General features: G+C 44.5%; 2 protein-coding genes across 2 annotated transcripts; one reads left to right on the top strand and one right to left on the bottom strand.

The window, feature by feature from the left end:
* The first annotated feature begins 235 nt into the window (after positions 1-235).
* On the top strand, positions 236-1,340 carry LOC116933701 (dynactin subunit 6). The gene is made up of 5 exons (XM_032941433.2): positions 236-471; positions 541-711; positions 765-865; positions 923-1,071; positions 1,143-1,340. Exons 1-5 carry the CDS (start codon positions 449-451, stop codon positions 1,215-1,217), a joined length of 519 nt encoding a protein of 172 aa, XP_032797324.2. The 5' UTR covers positions 236-448; the 3' UTR covers positions 1,218-1,340.
* A 240-nt stretch (positions 1,341-1,580) lies between these two features.
* LOC116933497 (E3 ubiquitin-protein ligase HUWE1) lies at positions 1,581-18,114 on the bottom strand. The gene is given in 38 exon segments (XM_032941268.2): positions 1,581-2,037; positions 2,102-2,292; positions 2,390-2,755; positions 2,867-3,137; positions 3,204-3,493; positions 3,573-3,893; positions 3,953-4,051; positions 4,127-4,513; positions 4,569-4,779; positions 4,854-5,190; positions 5,266-5,851; positions 5,933-6,244; positions 6,317-6,784; positions 6,864-7,171; positions 7,245-8,337; positions 8,411-8,754; positions 8,817-9,315; positions 9,389-9,538; positions 9,623-9,965; positions 10,034-10,477; positions 10,537-11,386; positions 11,574-12,141; positions 12,224-12,721; positions 12,784-13,034; positions 13,112-13,127; positions 13,130-13,374; positions 13,447-13,853; positions 13,924-14,624; positions 14,704-15,272; positions 15,337-15,979; positions 16,039-16,359; positions 16,361-16,494; positions 16,560-16,914; positions 16,983-17,045; positions 17,124-17,363; positions 17,429-17,647; positions 17,709-17,789; positions 17,985-18,114. Coding segments are annotated over 37 exon segments (13,248 nt in total). The 5' UTR covers positions 17,754-17,789; positions 17,985-18,114; the 3' UTR covers positions 1,581-1,934.
* Positions 18,115-18,142: the final 28 nt, after the last annotated feature.

Below are 18,142 nucleotides of genomic sequence, written 5' to 3'. Positions count from 1 at the left end.
ACGTGATTCTCGTTGGCCTATCAGAACGAGAAGGTCTTTGGTAAGACTAACCCCCTATGGCTGAAGCGGTGCTATCAGTGCAGCCCCGATTATAGCACCGTTCCGCACCGAAAAAAGAAATCTCCGCACCGAACTTCCCCGATTCATTTTTATCGGGAAAGCTTAGCGGTGTCCCCGATTAGAATATGATCGGGGCCGAGCCCTAGTCTCAGGTAATCGGGGCCGATCTCTGACAGACTGTGCCGTCTGCGCTGCCGTGCCTGTGCGACGGTCTGTAAGTATGTAACTGTGTTTCAAAAATTCACAAGCAAACGCAAGTAAATCACCGATTCCAAAGAATCGAAGAAAGTCCTATGATTTTATTGTAGTTCATCGAAAGAAGACTTCTCATTCTCACCAACAAACAAATAATATTGTATAAAAGGGACATCCTGCATTTTCTTTTGATATGGATTCGTTAACCTTATCCACGTAAGCATATATTTACACTCTTGTATTTTTATTGCTCGAAATTGTGATGTTTTCTGTTTTTATTTACAGGGCAAAAATAGCTAATGGAGCAATAGTTTGTTGTGAGTGTGACCTACAGGGTGATATTACCATAGGATCTCGAACAGTTATTCATCCCAGAGCCAAAATTATAGCATTATCTGGTCCAATTATTATTGGAGAGAACAACATTATAGAAGAGCAAGTTCAGATTATAAACAGGTAATAATTAATCACTTTTGTTTTGTTTTTTTCCCTCATTTTCTCTCACATAGTTCTGAAACTACCATGGTAATTGGGAACAACAATGTATTTGAAGTTGATTGTCATGTGGAATCGAAGTTCATTGGAGACAATAACATAGTTGAGTCAAAAGGTAGTAACAAAGAAAGTTTAGCAACTGTCTTTCACAATGCAAGTAGTTCTGTTTTAGCATTTGTTGGAAGGCAAACATCTCTGAGTAATGGTTGTGTAATTGGAGCCAAGTGTGAAGTCCTTGTTGCAGAGACTCTTCAAGAAGGTTCCCTCTTTTATGGTGCTGGTTCTGATGTTAAAAGGAGGGTGCAATCAGATAAACCTTCGGTAGTCACATTTGATTCCAACTGGATGTAACCACATAGGTCATTTACCTAAACTAAACTTTTTATTTGCAGGCCCAGGGTGCCCAAATTGAATTTCTTTCGAAAGTATTACCCAACTATCATCGCATTAGAAAACCGCTCGGTTAGGTTGTTTATGAATGTACGAGAAAATAAATTCCAAATCCTTTACTGCACTCTAACCTTTGTATGAGAATTTATCACTGGAACTGTACCAAAAAAAATTATCTGAAATAAAATTTACAAAGGAAATCGCTAATAAAACGCTTCACATTCCCAAAATTGGAAATCCGAAAATCCTAAACACCGTGAATAATAAAAACAATGTAAAAAATAACAGATTTTCCGTTGGATACCCCTCTACTTGTTATTATTCAAGCATAGTTGAATCTGTCGATAAAGACAAATAGTGTCGAAATCTATCTCTTTGAATTCTTAGGATGCCAAACGAACATCACAAGTAATATGTAGCTTGAAACAGATAAAAGCAACTTTCAGAAATCAACCGTATTTAATTTGCTCAATCTTTTTCACTTTTGAATTTTCATAATTCACCTAATGCAGAGGAAATTAACAAGTTTTCATACTAGTGCAATCAATACAAGTTATCTAAGTTCCTCCGAGACAGAAAAATCAGTTAAACGAACAAAAAACTTATTAGGACAGAAAAATTAAACGGGTACATCCAAGTTTCAACGGGAAGTAAATACGAAGAATGTGTACGGAAATATAGATAGGGTTCTTGGAAGAAGAAAAAATAAAGGAAAAAAACAAACAAAACTCTTGAATATCATTCTCCTTCAGCCAATTCTTCTTGCAAACGGTAACACGTATCGTTATCTCCTCTCAGGCGAACCCAAAGCCTTCGGAACACTCGTGAATGGCTTTGAGTAGATACGTTCTGAGTTTGTCGTAGGTTTCATATGCAGGCAAATCCAGTTGATTGAAACTGAAGGAGAAAAAAAATTTAGTAGAAGAAAGTGTTCTATGTATAATGTATAATAGTTCGTTACCATGTGTGGGCAGATGGTAGCCGATCAGTTGAGCGATCGTCCCGATGGATTTGGAATTTCTGGACGCCATTCATGCCTTCCAATGCTGAAAATCCTTGCAATGGAACTTTGGAAGTACCAGTAACAAACTGCAAGAATTTTGCTCGATCTGCTTGGTCAAATGATCTGAGAGCTCTCCAGAACCACTGGATCTGCACAAAAAGAAAAAAAAAAGCAACAGAAGTTTTAATATTGAGGCATGCTAAACGGTTCAATTTACTACGTTGATTCCGCAACAGTGCACTATACCTGGAGAGATGTCGGTTGGTACTTGTGATACTCGGAATTGGCTTTTAAGTCATCAATGTCTATGTTGGGTAGACCGGAGAGTAGGAGCTCCAATTCTTGTTCGTTAAAGATACTGATTAAACGCTTCGGAATAATGTCGTAAAAGCCTTCGAGAAATGCGTTAAGTTGTTTTCGAATGGCTCCGGTCATTTTCATCTGACAAACCAGACGAATGTACTCCATTTTGTTTTCTTCCGTCACGATGATGTTTCGTCCATTGGGTTTCAGATCCCGTGCCTCAGTCACGCCGAATTCTTGAACCTCAGTAGAAAATGTCAAATCGTAGCCAAGCTCTGTCACTTCGTGCTCTATTAGGAAGGCGAGACCCTAAGACAAAAAAAAATAATGAAGGGATTACTTTGAACCGGATGCTTGGCTAAAATATTAGAGAGCACTTAAAATAGCCCTTCATGGCAAATAACAAAATAAATTAAATACCTGATAGAAAGAATAGTCTTCACTTTCCATATCGGTATAACGAACGCATTTGCCAAGAATGTGTTTGTAAAAAGAGCGGGTGAAGTAACACTCGAGCAATTTGTTGTCGTAAATGGCTTTGGCGATGACGCGGCCAACAAACTTGAAGTAACAAAGGTGATTTGAATTGCAGTGCGAAAGAGCATTGATCATGTAAGTAACTCGATCGCCAGGTGAAGTGGAGAAGAGTGCGTACATGGGGTTAAATATTTCACGTGATATGATCACATACCTACAGGGCAGCAACAAAAAATAATTAGACTGCATCAATTAAATTTTAACCTAAAAGCCATCGTACCACTCTCGTAATAGACCTCCGGCATCTTGGCCCTCTTCACCCTCAAAGACAATATAGAAACGATTTTTCCATTCCTCTGGGGATCGCCGATGCAATTCGCGGAACGAATCTTCAAAAACGTGTTCACGCTTTACGTGGACTGCAAGATCTTCTCGGCGAATGCCAGCGTCAGCACGTTCAAGTTCAGTCCTGAAGTAGCGTCGCTTCACGTCGAAGTCTAAAACTCGAGTATGATCCACGAGAACGGCAAATGGACCATCGGCCAAATGAGTAGTCGATTGACGCAAAATCTGTAGAAGAAAAAAAAAAAAAAAAAATAAGTACTAAAGACTAAACCCCGGAGCCGCGTTTAGTCGAATCTAGAATGACCTGATTAAGAACGGTTCGATGGCGCTCAGCGAAAGAAAGAAACTTTTGCGTATCCGGAGGGAGGTCGGAAGGAGCGCTTGACATGGACAAAGTTAGCTGGTTAAGGCTATCATCATTGCTCGTTTGAACTGCCATCGAAGGAGATCCTGGTCCGCCAATTTCTTGCTGTAAGTGCGACAGTTGAGACTCCCTGGTTTCTGGACGACGACTTCGTTTTTCACGTTCTTCTTTGCTGGTCTGTGCTGCATGCACAAGAAAGAATGCTTCCACTGCCGGTTGTAGAACCAAAACAGCGTGATGATCCGGTGTATCAGCCAATTCCTACCAAACGAGTATGCTATAAGTTTAATGCGTTAAATCCCTTTCCTAATAAGCCATACCTGTAGACATTCACTCAACGTGTTCCAAAGACTGTCCAGCAACAGCTGTTGGCTGAGTCTAGGTAAATCGATATCTCTGCTACTATTCACTTCGTCAACCTGGTTTAATTTAAAACAGAAGAACTCAATCAAAAACATAACCAAACAAAGCTGCCACCTCCCCTCGAAACTCACCTCCATCGGAGTTGCTGGTATTTCGTTTGTTACTTCTGCCGAAGCCTCTGATCCTGTCGATGCACCCACTGAAGCCGCAACGCCAGACGCCTCCGATATTAAAGTTTCACTTGGAATTGTAGGTTCAGTTCCAACGGCAGATGTAGAACTGCTTGCCGCTGTAGTTGGTGCTTGAGTTGTAGCTTCAACTTGTTTCCGTTTAGCTTTCACTGCTGCCAATCGAGCAGCGTCTCTTAGCTGCAGGATGACTTTAAGAATTCGCAAAAAGAAGGCTTGGCTTGACGTTTTGCTCGTCAACGAACCCATCGACGGCAGCTGAAGTTCGTAGCCGCCTGTTTTGGGTTTTGTCTGAGCAGCAACGACAACCATGTCCTTAGTGAATCGATCCTACAAAGGGAATAAATTAAGTTCTAGTTTTCTTCCATTTTAATGCCGAGTTTACCATTAAGAAACCCTTTGACCTATCAACACCATCAGCTTCTACTTCCTCAGATGAGGTACCTGATTGTACAGGTTGTGCAGAGGCAGCTGACGTAGAGGCTTCAGGCCGACGCCTTAGTGTGTGAAGTTCATTTAAAAGTGCTCTGATATGGGAGCAAACAATATTCCCGAGCTCCCGAGCTCCATCCAGTAAAAGCTTGAGAATTGTATCCCTGAAACGATTCATAGATTTTAAAAGAAGTAAAACAGTTAACAAGGCTGAACACTTCCATTCAGCCACAATTACCTTGTAGGAGGCGGGCCATATGAAAGACTTAGCAGTAGAGATGTCGCATCTTCCAAGCCTTCCTCAGAACAACTCTTTGATGTGAGCACATCTACGGCCAACTTCAGATGTTGTTCAAGGAGTTGCAAGTCCTGTGGTGATGCTTCGATGCCAGGTAGAGACAAATCGAGTGCCGTATCACGCTGTTGCTGTAACTGGACAGCCAAAGAGCTGTGCAACTCACGCCTTTCCCAGTCACGCATGCGCACTCCTTCAGAATGGCGCCGTTGTTGCTGTTGTTGTTGATGAAGCTGCTGTTGTTGTTGAGCAGGCGCGCTCGTATTGCTATCTGGTAAACCTGAATAAGTAGATATGTCTCAATATTTAGCACACTCCGCAACATACTCAACACTTAACAACAGAAAATTTTTACCAAGGGAAATGAGTGAGAGGAGACGTAACAAGCGGTCCGTCAATAGTGAGCTTCTTCTGACTACACTAGACGAAAGAAGGGCAAGAAGTTGACCGAACGGTGATGATTCAAGGCTCAAGTGACGGATTTCTTCTTCAGCTCCAACGGTAGCGGACGCCACGCCGTGAGTGGTAGCACCACTATGTGTCCGCGCTAGGCCTTTGCCTTTACGGGATGCGCTTTGCGAATCTAGCCGTGCTAACAGATCCCAGAAATCCGTACCCAATTCTTGCTTTTTGGTCGAAGAGGCAGCAATTGGTGTGCCCTTCTTAGTGTCAACATCTTTATCTTTCTTGTCCTCACATCCAGGCAATGGTGGTCGTGGAAGAAAGTGAGATGGGAAACTTTTAGCAAGTGATATTAAAACATCTAATGTGTGGCGACAAATGATGGGTGCTGCTTGACTGTGTATCGTGATGGAGCTCGACATCCCTTGTTTTTTCACTCCACTTGCAGACGAAGGCTTTAATATGTGGAACACGTTGGCTCGACAACCGAGAGCTGCATCCAGGCTTATATTCAGCCAAGACGGCACTCCAGTGGCATGCTAGGCCGAAAATAAGAGATAAGGATTACATTTCTATTTATTATATTTAATTGAAAATTTCAGTTATCAGGAAGTATATACCTTGACGTCAGAAGGGGGTGTTGCTGTCAAGGCTCGTGAAGTGATCCGCTTTCCTTTGGTAGAAGGAGTAGAGGTAATCGGAAACAGTTCGGCGGCATTTGCGCGAGCTTCGTTGCTCCGTTCCAAAATGGACAACAGCGACTTGACTACCCAATCGCGAGTTGGACCATGATAGCAGAGGTTGCGGAGCACGCGATGGAGTCGCGTTGTGTTCAATTTTGGTTCATCGATGAACAGTAGGACGAGCAGGCATGACAGGGCTTCATGATCGAGTAGGTGACGACCACGTAGACGAACGCCATTTGCTGCGGCCTGCAAGAAATTAATTCAAGCAAAAATTATTTTATATATGGTTAGTCTCTTCCAATGAAATTGTACTTTTACCTGGGCTGCTACAGCAGATGAACCACTTGCTCCAGCAACCGGCCTGCCCCAACCACCCCAGTGACCACGATTGTGTACTGGGTGTACTCCATACCGGCTACCCAACCGACCCATGCTGTTGCGAATGATGGACGAGAGCGCATTGGCACCTGAATTGCCGACATGGGTAAAGAATCGATCTGTCATTAGCTGCCTGTTGCGTGCCTCCCACTCACGCCGCAGATTTTGGGCTTCGGCAGCTAATTCAGGGGGCAGAACAGCCATCTGAGAATCTTCCATATCAGCAAGGATGGACTGCCGTAGAGCTGGTGGCAACGTGGAAAGAAAATCTGCTGGATCAACAGGCTCGTTTGGATTCGCAGGAACAACAGTCCGTTGCTGTTCAAGACGTTGCTGAGCCAGTACTTCCTCCTGAATGTTTGGTGGCAGAGCTGCTAAGAATTCGGCGCTAACTTCTAAAACAGCTTGCTAGAAATAAAAACAAAAACAAAAGTGGAATAACATTAGCTTATTTCACAAAATTTCAGATTTTTTTTCTTTTTATTGCCTGGTTAGTAGTGTCAGTGGCCTGCGCTCGTGCACGTTGGCGAAGTCGTTGCAAACGAAGTTGTTCAGCAATAACTTCTTGCCTCATATCTTCAGGCAGAGCTGCCAAAAATGAAGGATCAACGCCTTCTGGTATTTCAATGTTTCCTAGCAATGATTGGTATTCGCCCGACTGCTGATCAGATCCACCAGCTACTACCGGTGGTAGTGCAGAAGCACCTGATACATCTGCTCTTGCCATGCCCGAACTGGCACCCAATTCCATATTGGTGCCTTGACGAACTTCAAGATCACTTTGGGCACGGAGTTCTAACACATATTTAGAGAAAAACAAAACAAAATCATAAGCAGATGATTTGCTAAACGGCATGCGATTACTCACCTTCCGCTGTAAGACCCATGTTAAAACTTTCATCGGTTGGGCGCATCGGTGTGATCTCTCCTTGAAACGAGAGGGGACGTCTGATGAACTGCACTTGATCGGTTGAAAACGGGTGCAGTTCTTCCTGCGATTCAACGCTAACTCGAGGTGCTCCGGGGGTTGCGTTGGGTATAGGATTAAAAGGTGTAGTTGAATGATCACTGCTTCGGTCAATGTTTGGCGTCGTTTCCGATTGCATTCTTTGAATCGTTGACATCAAGTTATGAGCCGTGCTGAAACTACCACTGTTGGCAGGCGTCTCCACTATGACAGGTACAGTGGGCTGAACAGTAGACTCGACAGGTGTGACTGCAGTCGTCTGCGACTGCACACGTAGTGACGAAACGGATGTCGGAGTAGATTCTAAATGATCACGATTGTCTGTTGGTTGCGATCGGGATTGCCCAGAAACCGTTTCTAAAGCTGGGCCAAGTACAGCCTCAACAATGGATGTAGCTAGAGTTTCAGCATGATCATTTGAACGCACAAGAGGCGTCGACGTTATGGCTGTATTGTTGCTAACCGACGGCATATTAAATCCGTGGAAGAATGACCCGAAAGAGGGCGTTTCCGATACACTTGCAGTTGTTTCGAGTTGAGCAACTTCCATCGTTACAGGTGGTGGGACGATCGATGACGCCACAGACGACGGTATAGCAGGAGATGGAGTGACATCCTTATTTTTCTCCCGTTCTTTCTGATCATTTTCTTCTTCCTTTCGTCTACGACTCGTTTCTTCTTCTTGCTGTTTTTTCCTGCGTTCCCTCCTCTCGGACAACTCTTCATCACGTTGTTTCTCTACAATGGCAAGAATTTCGGGCTTCAGAGCAGTGATACAATCATGAATTGAATCTGCGTCAAGGATGATGGCCTCTTCCATCCAACGATTCAATGCGGATGGTGTCTGTACAAGGCCTGACGGAATTCCTGGAGCAACAAGTACTCCTCCCATTTGATCCTGAATATCAAGTAAAGCCTCGTCTTCAGGGTTAGCCAAAATTCCTAGACCATTGTCTACCAAGAAGACACGTGATTCGCGACCAAATCCGAGAGTCTTAGAGGATAAGAAAAACGAAACAAAACAGGTAAATGTTAGCCTGGAACCGTTTAGCTGAGAGAAAAATTACCTGTCCTCCAGTCAATTGCAGAACATCATGAGTTGCCGAAGGTCCAAGCAATCGTTGAAGAATGGCCGGCGGATTAGGTACGCGGGAGTTTGTTTGCAGATAACGATAACCGCGTTGCCGCCCACCACGATTACGACTCGAAGCGGCAGCGGCGGACCCTTCAGGCACTGTAGATTGCCGTCCAACCAACAATGGGTGCGCAAGAGCATTGAGTCGAGACATGGAGGCTGTTCCAGAACCAACAGCTGCCTCATTCCCGTTAGCCTCGTCCAGCAACGGGTAAGGGAACATGTGGCTACGAAACGTGTCATCCAGAAATAGAGGCATGCCAGCACCTAGACGCCCTAGAAGAAATTATGATAATAATTGTTAAACAATACACAAAATTTGAAGTTGAAGATCGTACCAAGGCCTAGCCCTGCACCAAATCCCAAACCAGCCGCGCTGTTTTCTGCATCGGGGTATGTGAAAACGAGGGTATCTTCCACATCGGCTCCAGCTCCAGCCGCCCCACGAGTCAAGAAATCTCGCAACATTTCCGGGTAACGGTCACTGTCTTCGCCGTAACCGGAAGCGTTTTCCTCTTCTCCTTCTTCCGCTTCCGTTTCTTCCTCTTCTTCTTCGACATCGTCTTCACCCTCACCTTCTTCTTCTGTTTCCTCTTCGCCACCGTCATCATCGTCGTCATCGTCATCCGCCTCATCATCATCATCTTCAGAATGACCAGATTCGGATTGTGAATCGGAATCGCTCGAGTCACGTGGATCGTTGCCATGATAATGAGCGTCGTCTGCACCAATGAATTCGCTTTCATTATGTGTCCTCATTTGCGAATCGTGAGCCGAATCATCGGTCTCCATCTGCGACGGATTTTCTGCTGCGACAATTAATGCTTCGACCAGCGCCTGTTCGCACCATTTAAGAACGATCCCAATTAAGTTTTTTTAATATGTGAAAACAATTATAATGGAATTGTACTTGGGAATGCTGGTCCATTATGTCTTCTAAATTATTGTCACCACTTTCACCACCACCTTCGTTATCCGCCAAATTTTCTAGACTTTCGCCGGCCGCAGAGACGTCCTGTTCCGTATTTTCCGCATCAAGAGCGTTACTGATTTCAACCGCCTAAAAGCCCAATAAAAAAATTTATATATTATGGTTGATGGGAAAAACTACAGGGAAAAAAAAAAAAAAAAACGCGTTGGATACCTGTGCCCTAGTGTTATCTGATGTGCTGGTGCCCTGAAGTTGAGCTGATGACTCTTGTGGTTCACCTTCATCGCCAGATTTGGGCTTTGTTACTGGACGTCCAGCAACAGGTGCAGCTGGTGGTAAATTAACGATGCGTGATAAGGCTTCCAGTGGCTTAAGTGCTGCATTGACTGTGAACGCCATCAACGGAGAAGACATGTCCAAACAATGTGGAATTCTGGCAAGATCGTTTACCAATCCACGCTTCAGCATGAATTTCACCATGTTGTTCATACCCAGGTTCTGTTGTTTGAAAGCAGTTGTCAGAGGTTGCTGGGGTTGAAGACCAGTTGCTGGACAACTAGACAGAGTAAAAATAACGAAAATGAAAAAAGGTATTCCAAGATTTTCTTTAAGTTCTGGAGCTACCTTTCTATCATTGTAGACAGAAGGGCGGTAAGCGATTGCAGTCGATTGTGTTTATCGTTTGATTCTGGCATTGTAAGTGCTCGATTTAGAGCACCCTTTACTTCTGCTACGAGGCAACTTTGGGCTTCCGGCGCATGGTTGCACGATGCAAGCGATGCGACCAAAGTGCGGACAAGCGCAGGACTATCTTTGTCTCCAGCTGTCTGGCACGAAGGCAATAGGTTGTCGAGCAAAAAAGCTAACGCTGAAGTTTCCTCGCTGACCAATTCACTGGTTTTAGCTGGAAAAATATGTTCTGCCACCAAACGCGCGCATCCGGCATAAGAACGGACCAATTCGGCCAAAAGCCGACAAATGGCGCTCTTTGGAAGCAACGGGCGCCGTCTGCGATCCATTTCTTCGGACGATGTTGATTCTTTTTTACGTGCAAGCGAATCACGCCGACTGAAACAAAAGGAAAGTCATCAGATGTACAGTCTACAAGCGATCGAACTGATGTATACCTGGCATCATCTACAGTTTCCTCTGCCTCGTGATTCAATAAATCACTTGAGCTGGAATTACGTATCAGCTCCTGCTGGCGGACATTACGGCCAGCGAAACGCCTTGCTGGTGGAACAGTTACAGGTGTCGCTCCGTCTCCTTCGCTTGTCGGAAGTGGCGTTGCCGTCTCTTCTGGTGGTACAGGAATTGTCAAAGCATCTAACAAATCACAAACGATTTCTCTGGCCACTCCGCTAAGCTGCGGCAAGCTACAACCGGGACGCGGTGGTAGCGCCTTCATCAAAAGGCGGTTGTCTTCTTCATCACCTCGCTTGTTTGTAAGGCTTAAATCTGCGCGTAAGAACGTCTTGCATACTTCCGAAAAAAGTTGCACGTCTCGGCAAGCTGCCGGGGCAAGTACTCTCATCAAGAAGTGGAATTCTTTGGTACTGGGAGCCGCGTTTGGACCCGTATAAGCTCGTATGACCTTCTCCATCGTGTGGTGAAGTGTTTCAGGCTCCTCCACCAAGTGACGAAGCAACAAAGTAGCTAAGGTTAAAAATCCGGAAAAAGTTGATGATTGACTGAGATTTAGCAGTTGCTTCACTCCGCCAAGGCTGGCGAATTTTTCCGCATGCTGGTAGTGTCGTGTTAGGCGCAGGCAGAGTCGCATAGCAGCATGAAGAGTATCGGGGTCTGCAGGAATACACAGCAATCCGACGCAAGACTTAATCAACTCGCTGCCTTGATCAAGATTTAGCCCACTGAGTGGACTTCCTTTGGGCGACTCCTTCTCGTTTTCGTCCACATCCATGGCTGCATTTTCGTCTACGCTACTGGATTCATCTTGAGCAGCCTCTTTTGGTTTTTCTGCGATTCACAAGTGAAACTGTATTAGAGTATGAATTGGAACGCTCACGCACATATATATACAGACTTAGGTGTAGATACACTTTAATGTCTGTTTTTTTTTCTGTTTGGTTTTTTACTGTTCTTTTTAATCACAATGATGATGCTTACATCAACAACTATATGCACGCTACGTTTGACAACTGACCTTTAAGAGACAACATCATCGGTCTTCTATTGCCCGTTTCCTCATTGACTTGAATCATCGAAGAAAACTGTAGCAGGTATCGCCTTCTGCCTGCTGTTACGCGCACAGAATTTTGTCCAGCCCAAAAGGCATCGTCAATTATTTTGTTGTTTGCGGCCGTGTATGGACACCATTTGCCTGAAACAATATCAAACCACTTCCATACGTGGGAAGTGACTTTTTCCATGCTGGCACGGCGCCTCGTTCCTAAGGACATCTTCTCGTATAGGTCGAGACAGAGGAGCAAGGGGGCAATCCACTTAGGCGTTATGCCGATGCCATCGACCGACTTGCAATCAATCCCTTCGTTGACCTTAGCTTTGACGGCTAGAACTTGTTGACCGGAACTGAGTAGACGAATCAGTTTTAACACCAAATCTTTTTCTTCAAGTTGACGAGCACAAGCCATTTTCATCTCTTCGCACAACAATGTGAAGAGATGAATACGTACAGACGCCTTCATCGCATCGCTACTTTCAATGACAGCGTCAGCTTTAGAAACCAAGTTGTCCACACCATCCAAATGATCCTTTAATGATGAATAAGAGAAATGAGAAAAGGATGTAACGCTGCAATCTTTAATGTCTAAAATATTCAAAATTGCTCACTACCTGCAATGACGTGACACAGTTGCCGATTTCTTTGGCGAGCGAGGCCAACATGCTATCGCGATAGGCCTCTCCATTACGTTGGACCATAGCAACGACAAGACTACAGACACGATAGACAGTCTCTGGTAGCGAGTCCAGTAGCGACAAACATCCGTCCAAAGCCTGTTGTACAAACTGATCTAACACCTGTTTACTAAGAGGTTCACTGTAAAGCATATGCTCATGATGCTCTTTTTCAACTGCCACTGTCTCGTCGGTACGGTCGGAGTCGGCAGTTAGGGAAAGTGCGATGGCGCGCATCACCGCGTCTTCATCGTTGCCATCTGTATCCATGGCAGTGGATACAGCTTCAGCTGCCGCCGCAGCAACAGCCCCTTGAGCCGCACGAAGTAATGATGGTGGCGTCGACAACAAATAATCAGTCGCTTGTTCCAATGAAGTGGTAAAAAGCAGTGCTTCCACGCACTGATCCCGAGGAAAACCCATGTCCATCAAAGCCTGAAGTAAGAACAATAGCGTGTTATTCAAACTATAGAACAGGATAAGAAGTGAAAAATTACCTGAAGATGCTGTGGATTTACTAAATCAGCATCCGATTCCGCTCCTGGACGGTCTACGGTGGGACGTCGTGCACCCATTGATGAGCCAGTAGCAGCTTCGCCTAGAGCCGCTATGGCTGGATTTGATGTGCCTACTGCGGGCGACGTTGTTGTTACATTATCGCCAGAAGAAGCTGAAGTTGCTACTCCGGAAGGAGCAGCAGGTTCTTCAGCCTTTTCCTGAGTCAATTTTTCTTGGATGATGACTTCACCTGATAACAAACGTTGTTATTTTGACATTCAGAGAAAACGATTCGACACTTGGCTTAGTTTTTTTTTCCCCCTTTACCTTTAAGGATATGACACATAGAATAGTAAGAACTGACTCTGTCATACGAGCGCCATAAACTTTCAATGGTCGTTTGCCCCAGAGTTTCATAACAGCATCGAAGGCTTGACGATGTGTACTAATCAGGTACTTCAACGGGGAGAAGGGCTGCTTGGAGCCATGCAACGCCTTATTGGGTAACTGATGGGGAGAATCGAGGATATTCTTTGGATTCACCATTTTCTCTAGTAGCATCAGCCAAGCGTCTAGAAATTCTCCAGTGCCTAAAGTGGATCAGATTAGACAAGAGAATCATTAATAACTAATTTCACAAACTATAGCGTCACGTTACATACCTTCTGGAAGATCTGCATATTCTAACCCTTGATCTAGAGGGACGCGACCTCCCGCAGAAAGGGCCCAGTAAAAAGCATCAAAAAACGCCGCCTGACCCCCACAGCTAACGAACTTGTGTAGCATCAAGTGGTACGGCAATTTTTTCTCGTCGAAGAGCATCGGAGAAGTAAAGCCCACCGAGCATATTAGGAAGGTGAGGCGAAACTTTGGTGTGGGAGATGTTACAGGGGGCTCCCACGCTAATCCACTCGTTAAAAGCTGAGTCAAAGCCCCAGCCACAGCCTGTGCAGATGGTGACGGAACTATTGGCGTAGGTGGTGCTTGATGGGCTCGTCTATGCCTTATGGGAGAGCCAACACAGAGTTTGACCAACAAACCAAACAATTCAGCTAAAGCGCGACCCAGCCTAATGGGAAAAATGGAAAGATAATAAAATAAACCTCCCTTGAAAACATCAGGAAACATTTTTTTTAGACCTTGATGCTGTGCTAAGTAGTGGTTTAACCATTTTCATTCTGTATTGCTGAGCTGGTGTCAATTTCTCTGAACGGGGCCGGTCTTTGGCATCCAATTGGTCGTGATCGACTTCCATAGCTGCAGGCGGGCTGGCTTCCGTGCTCAAAGCCTGTAATGCTGCTGCAACGCTGTTGGTGCCTAATTCCATACCAGTCACTCCGCTGCAAGAGGGACCTTCAGAAACGGCTTTAAGTTCGGGTGGTAGCAATTTTTCCAAATCTGCACGACCAAACTGGCAACCCAAGGGGAGGGTTTCGTCTGAGCATAGAGCGAGAAGCACTGTACTCTCCCAGACAAGAGAAGTATACAACTTCGACAACCCTTTTAAGACAGGAAGTCCTATAGGAGAGCCCCAATGATTGATAGAAAGAGTGCGGATGTCACTTTGCCCCGTTCGGCACACATGGACAAACATCATAATGTAGGCATGGGCGGCAGCCATGGCATGCAATAACGGTGTCGTATTCGGTGAAGTTATTGCTTCCGTTGGATTCGACGAAGATGCCAGTTCTCTTAAAAGCACAGAACCTCCTGGTGGATCTAGCGGTTTATGCAGTTGCTGAAGGGTGTTCAGAACGGTTTGAAGATGATCTAAACCTTGTTTCAAAACAAGTGGTTCGTGTGCCAGATTCAAGATTGATTTGCAAACAGCAGCAACCGCCTAGATAAACCAAAACCGAAGGAAAATGAAAAACAAATAAACTAATAGAACCTTGGGCAAACATAAAGTGAACAATTACTTGGCAAGCAGGTGTGACGGGAAAGTCAACGGGAAGATTCGGCAGTCCCAAAATACCCATGAGCGGAATGAGACCTCGCTGCGATACGAATTCGCGACAATGATCATCAGTTGAGTTGTTGCTCAATATTGCGTCAACAAACTTCATCACATTAAGAACATAATCAACCAAGGGGACTGGAGTTTTTTCCGATTGCACTACTGTGCCAGTTTCGGTTTCGATTCCCCTTGGTGGGGCTGGGTTCGATGATGATGTAGCTTCTTCTTCCTCGTCTTCTTCTTCATCGCTGCTTCCACCTCCAGTGGCTTCTACTGGGCCAGTGCGCGCAGACGTACTTTGAGCAGCCTCAAATTTTTGAGTGCGGCTAGACGCAATGTAATTGGGATCGTGGCCAAGGGCGCAAAGTTCTTCTAACAATTGAATGATGCCCGCTGTGGCATCTGTTCGTAAGCTTGGTTGATGTCGCATTAGCTCATCCATTGCATTTCCCAAGTTGGTTGCTGTGTCACCCATGGGGTCGGAGCTTCGACGGCGACGCATTGCCGGCAAGTAGTCAGGAGAAAGAAGAACTGAATAATAGACGCTAAGATTATAACGGCAAAGATGTGGTTATCAAACATTTTTTCAGCTCACCCTTAAATAACCGCTGGAAAGGTTTGCACGCGACGAAGGAGGCCAAACCTCTAGTATTCAAGCACAGAGCACTAAAAACATTAGGCAGAGACCCCAGTACCTCTCTGGTAGCAGGAACATCCTTAACGAGCAAAGCATGAAGCACTACATCTGTTAAGCCCGAGTCCTGCAAAGAAGAAAGTAGCGATGGCTCTTGGAAGACGTAGACAGTCACAACGTCTGTCCCCAATAAGAAGAGAGACGGTCCGTAGTATTCTGCGTTCGATATTATATGTTTTAGGGCAGCAGGCAGCGATCCATCCATGACATGTCGGATGGAATCCGAAAAAGACGCATCCTGGATGGCTTTTTTTAAGAAGTTCAACATCGACTTTAGTAGAGCGGCCCGCTGTGGAAGGCATGTCACGCCGGGGATAGGCTCAGTCAACGGTTGCCCTGCCGATGAAGAGATGGAAGTTGCTCCGATATCAACTTCCATTTCTGATTCAGACTCGTTGGTGGCTTCATCGCCGGGGATGTTCACACCTGCATTGCTGGCAGCAGCTGCGCTAACAGGTGGGCGAATTTCATACGGCTGCTCCTTGCGGCATGCATCAACTTCGGATTCCAAACGGTTTATGAAAATCTGGAGTCCTCCATGTGCCTAAAAGTAAATCTTCCAGTTAAATATGCTTTCGAAAGCGGTCAATTTCTTCTTTTTACCTGGAAAGCGTGCATATCTAAATTGGTAATTAGGTCGATAACCCGGACGGCACGGGTGACGAAGGTAATATGTTCAAGCTCCGATCCGGGCCACGAAACGACACGCAATAGTGACTCCATCATGCCGCAGGCAACTAGAGCTTCTCCGCCAGCTTCGTAACTAGCCAAGTGATACAAGAACGAGAAGAGGGCTGTTGCGAGTGGTAGCGGAAATGGAACTACGTCCTGCTCCGTGTGCTGGCCAGTCAATGAAGCAATGCAGCTTCGGACAAGGACAGGTAGAAATCCATGGTACAAGGCTGCACCGGTGACGTCTATAATTAGTGTTTAATTTTGGAAAGTTGGGGTTACGATCCAGATGAATAATAGCCGTTAATGTTCTTAAAGCCGCAGCGCGAATCTCCATTAACTGTGGTTCAGTCAATTCTAACACGTCGACAAGCTCTTCTAGCAGGCCTTCCATGAAATGAGAAGATTGGCAATTAAGTGAAAAAAGAACTACACATTATCAGTAATCTTACCAGCATAAAGCAAAGATGGTGCTGCGTCCGCCAGCGCATTGCAATATATCAAGACGGAGAGGGCCTGCAGTCTCGCTTGCACACACTGAAGGCGGCGACGATAATCCGAAAAGGCATGTGCCAAACGAATGTGAGTGAAAAGTTGCATTTGCTTGTCTAGTGGCACATGATGTAATTCAATCAGTTCTTCCATCAATTGGGCTGGACTCTTATTCAGCCATTCCACATGTTCTACGTGAATTACGGTTACAAAACTGCCACTCGATTTCCCACTGCCGCTTTGTCGACCAGATCCATCCCCCATTGACTCTGCGTAGAATTCGAAGTGCAGTGTAGTGGCACTCGACGGATAAGACTAAAACAAAAAAAGGCCAATCTTTAAATTTACTGATAATTTATCTTTGAGCATTGCAAATCCCTTACCGAAAGCGGCAAATCTTTACAACATTCTGCCAGGCCAAATCCATTTTCTTTCCCACCCCAGCTCTGAAGAAGAAAAAAAACACCAGATTTAGTATTGAATTTTATGAAAATTATTGGAAATGTATCAAAATAATTTCATACTTCTGCAAGGTATGTGAGTCTGGAGAGAAGGCTGACCCTCCGTTCGGACGCTAGTCTACTGATAAAGTTGCTCCGTTTTGAAAACATGTACAGTAAATTCAAAACCCCGAGAACAACGTTTAAACAATTTGATGATAACATGGAGGTCAAGTGCTCCATGGAGTTGTAGAGATGACGAGAAAATGAATGCTCTATGAGCAATGTGGTGAAATGCAAGGTCCATAGCAAAAGTTCCTTCAACTAAAACAGACAAAGAAAATAAAAATAAATTAAATTATGGATCAGCAAGAAAAAGAAAACATTACCTGTTTATTTTGTGGTAAGTCACAGGTGAGAACCCAACTGTTTTCATGTTCTTTGTGACAAGCACGTTCCAAAATGGAATCACAGAGATCTAATACATCAACCCAATGGTAAAGTTCACATTTTCCATAGGTCCATGTTTCAATTTTCTTCAGTTCAACAAGAAGTTCATCTTCACTACATGATTTCAACCTTTCGATCAAGGCTTTACAATCTGCAGGCTGGCATTAAATTTAAGTAATTAGACATTTATCAATTTTCAAAGAACCGAATGTCAAATACCACTTCAGAACTGCTCTTTTTCAGCTTGCTTCTATCAATCTTCATGGTGTAGATTTTTTATCGCAACATGAGAAGAAATATCTGCAACATCAATTGTTAAAGGTTATTTGAAACTAAATTACTATTACTTCTCTTATGTTCTATTGTTCCTACAGCCACTTGCAATGTCTCAAAGCATGTTAAAATGAAATTTATCAAGTGGAATGTTGTCAAACGTCGAAAAGATGATGACAAACAAAAGATTGGGTAATAATACAACATGCAAATTAAACTCACTACAGGTTAGAAGCCGCCATGATGACCAGACTACTACGACTTTAAGAGTAAGTATGTCTAACGATCATTTAATTTCTGTCTACCATTAGCCATTTAAGATGTGGCTCATCTCGATCAGTTAAAATCTGTTTGAAACTAAGAAAATTTATGGAAACCTT

The sequence above is a fragment of the Daphnia magna genome, linkage group LG1, assembly GCF_020631705.1.
Source record: "Daphnia magna isolate NIES linkage group LG1, ASM2063170v1.1, whole genome shotgun sequence".
NCBI lineage: Eukaryota > Metazoa > Arthropoda > Branchiopoda > Diplostraca > Daphniidae > Daphnia > Daphnia magna.
Note: the sequence above shows the minus strand (reverse complement) of the source record. Positions and strands in the feature narration are given on the sequence as shown.